At 47.4% G+C, this 8,382-nt stretch overlaps 1 protein-coding gene across 2 annotated transcripts; it reads left to right on the top strand.

Moving 5' to 3' along the window:
• Window positions 1-3,208: 3,208 nt before the first annotated feature.
• PRR15 (proline rich 15) lies at window positions 3,209-6,126 on the top strand. Of its 2 annotated transcripts, none has more exons than XM_071429260.1 (2): window positions 3,209-3,705; window positions 4,205-6,126. In XM_071429260.1, exon 2 carries the CDS (start codon window positions 4,214-4,216, stop codon window positions 4,574-4,576), a length of 363 nt encoding a protein of 120 aa, XP_071285361.1. In that variant the 5' UTR covers window positions 3,209-3,705; window positions 4,205-4,213; the 3' UTR covers window positions 4,577-6,126. The 2 variants fall into 2 exon arrangements, with proteins under 2 accessions (XP_071285361.1, XP_071285362.1); XM_071429261.1 differs by lacking the exon at window positions 3,209-3,705 and adding an exon at window positions 3,781-3,859.
• The last annotated feature ends 2,256 nt before the right edge of the window (window positions 6,127-8,382 follow it).

Below are 8,382 nucleotides of genomic sequence, written 5' to 3' on the forward strand. Positions count from 1 at the left end.
GTCCTCTCAGTGTTACCTGTGGCCTTTGAGACTCTTTTTTTTCTAGAGGTACTGGTTCAAAAACTGTGCAAGGGCTGTGTTTCAGCCCACCAAACAGCTGCTTTCATACCCAGAAGCTATGCTGCAATGCATGTCCTAGGCTGTTAAATGAGGAGTGGTCGTGCACAGAAGTTTTGGAGGGTGCAAAGCCTGTTGCAATAAAGCTGGGGAGGGTGACAAACTTTCATCCATCCTGCTTAATGGGAATAATCCTTTGCTTGATTATTCCCTCTTGCAGTGGGGAATAATCCCACTGCCTTGAAACCATGCCTGACCAGTGCACATACAGACAGAGGCCCAAATTTGAAATTATGCCAGGGAGTCACCACTAATAGGCTAAATACACCAGGTGCAGGGTAAAACCTATGCCTTGGTAATAATTTTTTTTTTTTTCTTTTGGCAGGGCAGATGTAGACTGGTAATGAATGCTGCAGTTCCACAGTCCTAAGCAGCAGATTACAGTCAACAGGGAAAATGTTCTTGCCCATTATAAAATAGTTGGAGTCCTTCCTGTGGTTATTATAATAAAGATTTGAGATGCCACTAGCACATGGAAATCTAAATCTACAAGAAATTAAGTTACTGCTGGCTTCTTCTGAATTGGCAGCTGGACACAGATGGGACACAGTTGTTTGTGTGATCTTTTCCTTTGCACAGAGGTCCATTGGTTTAAATTAACATAACATTTAGGAGACTTAATGTTTCTCTGAGACTTAGGAGTTTCAAGAACTGGTTTTAATGCTGAATGTTAGAGGGCCAACTTGTGCCAGGAGGTATCAGTGTTGCTATTTTTTTTTTGTTTTTTTCTGTGAGCCACTTGCTCAGTTGTGTATCAGGGCAGGGTTAAGAGTTTAATTGAAACTGGAAGATACAAATGCTGACCACTGGAAGATATTCAACAGAAAGATGGACCTTAGCAGAGCTCTGCTCTCTATAGGTGCCAGTGCCATGCTCTTTTCAGTTGGTGTGAACACATCCTTGGCCTTAACATTAGCATTTGAGAAACCTAAGTTTCAAACATCCAGTATGTTTGCTGGATGGTTGGGGTTTCAGGGTAGATGAGAGTTCTGACAGAAATATTCACTAGTGCATGTTTTGCTTCTGGGGATCCCCTTGGTATAATTGTAATTGCACTTAATATCAGAGTTTTGGAAACCAAAGGGTTCCATGCTATTGGGAAGGCTGATGTCTGCAGCGGACAGTGCCGCTCTTGTCCTGCCAGTAGAGATGAGGCCCCTCAACACAATTCGATAAGGGTGTGGTTTGGCAATCCAAGCTTTCCAGAGCCCAGTTTCAACATGAGTCTGCAAAGTTTGGAAAAAGGATAGTGGGAACTGCAAGAAGCACTATTTTTTTTTCACTCACTGCAGTTACAGGGGTTGTAAATAAGATTAGTTTGAGGACTGACATTCAAATCAGTCTTTGAGAATCTAAATCTTGAAAATACTAGGATATTTCTGAATTTTGGAGACCCTTCAGAATTCTGAAGAAACTTATATCAATATGGTCCAACTGTACACAAAAGGAGCATGTTATAATGTAAAAAAAGCCCTATCATTTTATTTTGCATCTGCTAGAATCCTGCATATCCACCCTAGCTGGAACTAAAAAAACCTCACTGAATTTTTTTTATCCCAGCCTTTATTCCTGCAAAGACAGGACAGAATTTAACTGCAGTAGTCTTATTAGATGAATGTGCTATTCAACCTCCATGCATTGAAACAGGCAATATGTTTACTTTTCTGTTTAAATAAACACTGTAAATATATGTATACTGAAAGAATGCAACAAGTACTGTTTGCAGCAAGAAAGGGAGAGAGCATACATTTTCACTGTCAGAGTTGTTTTGGTATAAACACTAACCTTAGTGACAATCTTGTGGAACAGCATGTTGTGACTTTCAAAAGCAGAGCAGGTTTTGCTGTCCTCCTGCACCACCACAGACTCATGCAGGCAGCATCCTCCCACTCCCACGTGTCTTACAAAGCCTCCCAACCTGCCTCTCTCTTTTCAGTAGACTCTGCTGTCAGTACACTGTCAAAAAGGAAAAATCTCTCATTCTAGGACTCTTTGAAATGGGTTTAACTGAAAAAAAACCCACACTGATTTGATGTAAGTTTGGTGTTTTGTGAGCTAAGAGGTCAGGTGTATGGTAATCAAAATAAAATAAATACTAAATGTTTTGTATAAGCTTGTTTGCGGACTGAAAGCTATAAAAGACAACCAGCAATATTTTTGTGAAAAGAGCACTTAAATATAAAAACTACCTTTATTTCTACATAAATTCCCTTTTTCCCAGGCACTTTCCTTGGACACAAGATGGAGAGAGATGCTGGTGTTCTCTTTCTCTACAGATACGAGTAGCAAAGCAGTAGGTCACAGTCACAAGGAGAAATTTGACTCTGTGGTCTGCTACCATCCTTGGCCCAAGAGAGCCTGATGCCCTGGTGCTTTGCGTCTTGGAAAATGTTAGTTGCTTACTTGCTAGGAGGGAATGTAAAGGCCATCTTTTATCACTGGAAGTTTGTGTTTTATTCCATAGGAGATTTTTTTTGCTGTTGATTTTAATTGACTTGATAGACAGATTGGAGTGTACGCTTTCAAGTGTATGCTTCCTTATGCAATAGCCTTTGCCTTTGAAGAGGGCAATCTACAGAGTAATGTAAGTGCATGCCCCAGGCTCCTCTCCCTCAGTAACCTGCATTCACCAATTTCTATACCTCTTATCTTTATGGGCTATTCTGGGAAGCTGCAAGTAGCAGAAGTTGATTGGCAAAAGAAGACGGGGCTGAAATATGCTGCTTTCACACAACTGCACCATCATAGGCACCCTTGAGTGGCTCACTGTTGATGGGAAGGGCGTTAGGAAGCAAACACATACTACATGGCATAGTTCTACAAAGAACAAATAATCAATTTTAACACATGGTGTGACAAAAGCAAATTTTTTTTCTCATTTCTGGGCAAATGAAAAAAGACAAAGTCATTTGTATGGTCATATATCCATCACCACACAGAAAGTCAAAGTCCCAATACAAAGTCAATTTGAATACAAGTACCGGACTATATCGTGTGACCTACAGCACCACTCGTTTTTTAAAGAAACGCAGTTAACTGTAGTTAACCACAGTTCTATTTTCTTCAAGGCTCTAAAATACCCACCCACGCACATCCATCACGTGCACAAACAAAAAGCAGTGATATTTTGTTTCAGCCACGCACGCTGGCAACACCGCATCCATCTCGGCAGCCCCGGATTTCACGGCGCTGCCTCACCTGCGCTGAGACTCTCTGCTCTTCCTCCTCTTCCTCTGCCCTTCCCCCTGTCTCTCCACCGCCGGGTCTCCCTGGAGGGGACACCGACCCTCTTCCCTGCCGCCCCGCGGGCCCGGGGCCGGCCCGTCCTGCCCCACCCCGGGCAGGTGAGCGGGAGCCGCCCGGCCCCGGGGCTGGCCGTGCCGCCGCTCCGCCCACGGGGGCGAGCGCGGGGCCGGCCGGCACCTGCCGCCGCTCCGCTCCGCTCCGCACAGCCGCCCCGCACAGCCGCTCTCGCCGCCGGCCGCTGCCCTCCCTCCCCGCCGCGCCGGGGACCGCAGGGCCGAGCGGCGGCGGCGGCCGCGATCCCCGGGGGCAGGAGCGCGCTCCGCAGCGCCGGGCGGGCCCCAGGTCAGTGTCGCTTCCCGTACCTGTTGCGCAGGGAGCCGGCGGGGCGGGGAGAGGAGGGAAGGAGGGAGGGGGGAAGCGAAAGGAGCCCCATCTCAGGAGCCCCACGACGCGCCACGCTCCCTTCCTCGTCCCGCGGGGAGGCGGCAGCCCCAAGGTATCGGACCTCGGGTCTACTCCTGGGAGTGGGGGGTGGTGAGTGCAGGGAGCGGGTCCCGCGGCACGGCTCCGGGGCGTCATTTACCTGAGACCGTGCGAGCCGCGCACGGAGCGGGCAGCGCTTCCGAGCCGCTCGACGGGGCACGGAGCGCTCCCCCCGCGCCCGCCCGGCCGCCGCCGCCGGACCCGTCCCTCCCCGCAGGCCGCTCCCGGGCGCCGGGCACACCTCCCCGGCAGCGCTGCCCGTCTTCCAGTGCTGGGCAAGAGGAGTCCCGGCGCCCACCGAGCGGAGAGGCGGCGTGCCCGGCTGCCAACCCGTCTTCGCCCTCTTCCCCCCCCGCAGGAGCCCGAGATGGCGGACAGCGCCGCGGCCACCGCCGCTCCTCGGGCCGGCGTGAAGGGCTCGGCCGGGCCCTGGTGGAAATCGCTGACCAGCAAGAAGAAGCACAAGGAAGCGGCAGTAGCCCCGCCGCACCCCGTCGCCAGCGAGACCCCCGCCGACACCCCCAGCCCCGACGGCCGGGAGGAACAGTCCGGTCCCTTCGGCAGCGGCGACGCCGCGGGAACCGGAGTCGGCAACCGGCGGAGTCTCCGAGTGTCCCATTCGGGCCGCTTCAAGGAGCGGCGGAAGGTGCGCACCTCGCTGCTGGCCGACAGCCCCGAGGTCTTCGACGGCGGCGGCGCCCCAGGCCATGCCGCCCAAGGGCCCGAGTAGGCCGGGAGGAGCTTGCCGAGGAGCCGCCGCTGGATGGGTGGCCGGTGAACTGGCGGGACAGGCAGCCGGAGTCGGTGACTGCCCCACAGCTGGGCTTGGACCCATGGGTGCCGCGTAGGCAGCGGCTCCCCACACCCTGAGCGGACACCGCGGGGAGCCCGGCAGCGCTGCCAGGCGAGGGAATCGCGGGCGCTGTGTTACACGAACACCGCCAATAGCAAACCCCTGGATGACGGGACGATGTGATTGTCTTTTAAAAAACCACAAATAAACATCCCACTCCCTGTACTGTGGTGAGCAGACTCAAAGGTGCTATCCCAAGGCCGACGGTGGGGTCTCTGAACCTTCCCGCAGCCCTCGCCAGGAGCCAACGTGCTGACTCTGAGGCCTGTGATCCAGTTCCTTCTGGCTCTCAAGCCAAGGAGGCTCTTTGCTGCTTTCATCTCACGAGCTGTCTTATCAAACGAAGGGGGGTGCAAAGTGCTCTTATCTAATTTCAGGGCAGAGGACCTCCGGTGGTGCCGAAAGTGCTCCAGTCCTGCTGTTAGCCACAAACACATCTTCCATCCCCCACGGGGGTCCAGAGAGAGGCATTGTGAGGGGCAGGCTCTTGCTTTCGCCCATGTCCCACATCACATCGCATTTGCATATGGAAAAGGCAGGACCATGCTGGTATTCTCCCTCTTCTTACTGTGTAATACTAAGAAGGTGTGTCAGAGACTGGTCCCTTGTAGTTCTGTTAGAGAGGGAGGCCCATGTTGTCTAGCAATTCACACTATTTACCCAGGGGATACATGATTTTTGCATAATTGGTGGTAACTGGGATCATGAAGCTTCAGTGAAGAAATTGTGTGATAAGATGTAAACATTCTTTTGGGACATGAGACCAGACCTGGAGAGCACAAGTAGGGTTGCAGTTCTAATGTGGAAATAGGCTTGGGCACCACTGGAAGTGTTTACTGTTTACTTTGTCTGAGGCTTTTGAAGCAAGGTAAACTGTCCCAGGATTTCTTCTGACGGTGAGATAATGTGCTTTCACTCGAGTAGTTATCCACTCCCTCTAAGAGCTCTTGGATTTTTTTTGGACAAATAAATATAAGCCAGATTTGTACTGGTGTTGTGCCTTACAGAGCAAAATTAGCTAAAAATACTAGGCAATTACACATTTCTTGACAGTAGGTGATGTAGCAACAACTGACTTATTTATTTTAAATGCATTTGCAATATGCTTTATATTGTTAAAATGGTTTTAGACTTTTTCTGAATACAAGATACTACATAGTGGCAAGTACTGAAAATTATTTCCTAACAGTCAAGTATTATGCAGTTATGATTCTGTTTGGTTGTAACTAATCATTTGAGGTCAATTAAAAATAAAAAGACTGGAAAGGAAATAAGAAATGAGTTCCAGTTGAAAATATGGATTAAACCAGCCACTGACAATCACTGAAATGTTGCACTAGATGCTGGGCAAGTGCCCCGTGGTTCAATGTGCACAATAATATGTAATGAACCTTGAAAGCTCCTGTGCAATAAACTCAGACAACGTAGCTGCTGAGGTGCTCACTGGTCATTCACTCCTTCAGACCCTGGAACCCAAGGACAGAGGGACTGTAGTATCAAATCCATTTCCATGAAAGTTTTTCTTTTTTTTTTTTTTCCTCCACCCAGTGTGTAGATACATGCTTTTAAAATTTCCTTTAGTAAAACTACAAGGTACTGGATTTGGACTGCATTTTTATATTGCTGACTCCATGCTGACCAAGAAAAGGTCTGGGTGAGGTGAGGGGAGGTCTTTAAACTTTCTCCTCAGGGGTGCTTTTCTTATGGGAGGCCTCTTCAGTCAAGGGACAACTGAAATGCTTCTCTTGAGAAGAAGCAATCAGAGCAAACCTAGTCTTGGGAAAAGAGGGGTAAGAAAGAAGGGGAAAGTTTAAAAGCTGGAAACAGAGAGGTGGATGATGAAGAACCATATTCCAGCTACAGGATGGGACTGGGGAGGAAGGAGGCACAAAGTGGTGCATTTGCTGTCAGGGTTGTCATACTACCTTTGGAGGCCAAACTGTTCATGTTTATTATAGGCAGAAGTAGTCTGCCTGTGTTTATGTATTCTGAAGTCCAAAGAAGTGTTTTTGTATGTGTGTGTGCCCAAAATGGAAGAACAAGTAAGCAGAAATTGCACTGATGCATTTCTTAACTTCTGCATCTAGTTTGGTGTGAGTTCTGTGAGAGTCAGATCCTCAGAACTAGCCAGAGGCTGGAGAATGAATGCAGACTAGTGTTTTTTATATCTCATGTAGATGCTTTTTTTCATTTTTAATCCTTAAACTGTTGTGAAAATACAGTTTCCTCCTCTCTTCTCTACCTAAAAGCTGCCTTGTTCTACAGTGAATCTCTGTTTGCTCTTTGGAAATGTCTCAGGTTTGTTGTTTGCAAGTCTTTACCTAGACACAAGAAATACCCAATGTGGGTTTTATTCAAGAAGTCTGGTGTGCTTTCAGATGGCTGCTTCTAAGGTTCAATATCAATACTGGCTAATAAGTGACTAAATATTAGCTACGTCTTAATCCTTGCTTATGATACTTTCACCTTGGAAATTCGGTCAGAATACGAAGTCAATAAATGCACATAAAATACCTCACAGCGCTCCTCCATCTTTATCCTGACCTTGAGCTGTGGGAAGGAGACGTAATTCTATCTTCCTGCTCAGGCAAATCCTTGCTTCAATGAATATGATAGCAGCCACTGAAAAACTAGATCCATGAGAAAAAGGGCTGGCGGCCTCGTCTCACTTTCCCTGCCCTCTGTGCACAGCAGTACCTGCAGCTTAGTGCTCACCCACGCAGCAGGGCCAGCAGGAGGGAGAAGGCCTCTTGGCCACAACCTGTTGCACAGAAATAGTCCTCTTGTTTCCCAGCCAGAGCACCAAAAAAAGCTTAAGTAATCTGTACACATGTAAATTAATTAAGCTGACACGGGAAAAAAAAAAAAAACCTGGCATTTTATGGAGCATCTGAATTACTGTTTTTAACCCTTGAAATGGAAATCATTTCTTATGTATTGGACAATACTTCCTCTGTATAACCATAGAGCATTTCTGGCCAGTGGATTATTAAAAGGCAGTTTGCACTCTTAGTATGGGTATTTTTCTCATCTTCTTTATAAAGATCATGGATCAGAAACAAAGTTGAGGAAACAGGGTGACTGAAAAAGTACTTGCTGTATATTTTTAAAGGTAAACAGTGACATATTGACAAAATAAATAGAAATAAGCAGATGAGGTGAACCTCAGCTATGTCAGTTACAGTGCAATTTTCTTAATATTAACCTAGATACTAAGGATTGCTGGTTTGGGGCAAAAGATAAATATTTAGCAAATAGAATGAACTTTTCAAATAAACTTGCAAAGTATATGCTTGCTTATTCCTACTCTTGCCAAAACTAAAAATAAATCTCTGAGTGGTTGCCTGGTGAATCATTCCCTGCTATTGTAGGTTGGTCAGGCTGGACCTCAACAAAGATTATAGGGAGCACCTGCAGAAAATGATCCTAAATTGGAAACGCTGGAATAAATGCCTTGAAAGCCTCAAGACTTCTAACCTCAGATGTTATGTCAGGGTATGACTTAAACTGAACTGGAAAAATGGAGAGGAGACCTGACTGTTTGGAGGAAGAGGAGTCTTCACTGTTTGGAGGATTGGTTTTGGGTTTGGTTTTTTTTGGGGGGGGGCGGGGGGGGGGGAAGGTGTAGGGTCTTTTTGTTTGGTTTGGTTTTGATTTTTTGGTTTTCTTTTTTTTCTTTGGGT

Source organism: Agelaius tricolor, unplaced genomic scaffold (assembly GCF_023055355.1).
Source record: "Agelaius tricolor isolate 1412-34295 unplaced genomic scaffold, bAgeTri1.0.p SCAF_6, whole genome shotgun sequence".
Classification (NCBI taxonomy): domain Eukaryota; kingdom Metazoa; phylum Chordata; class Aves; order Passeriformes; family Icteridae; genus Agelaius; species Agelaius tricolor.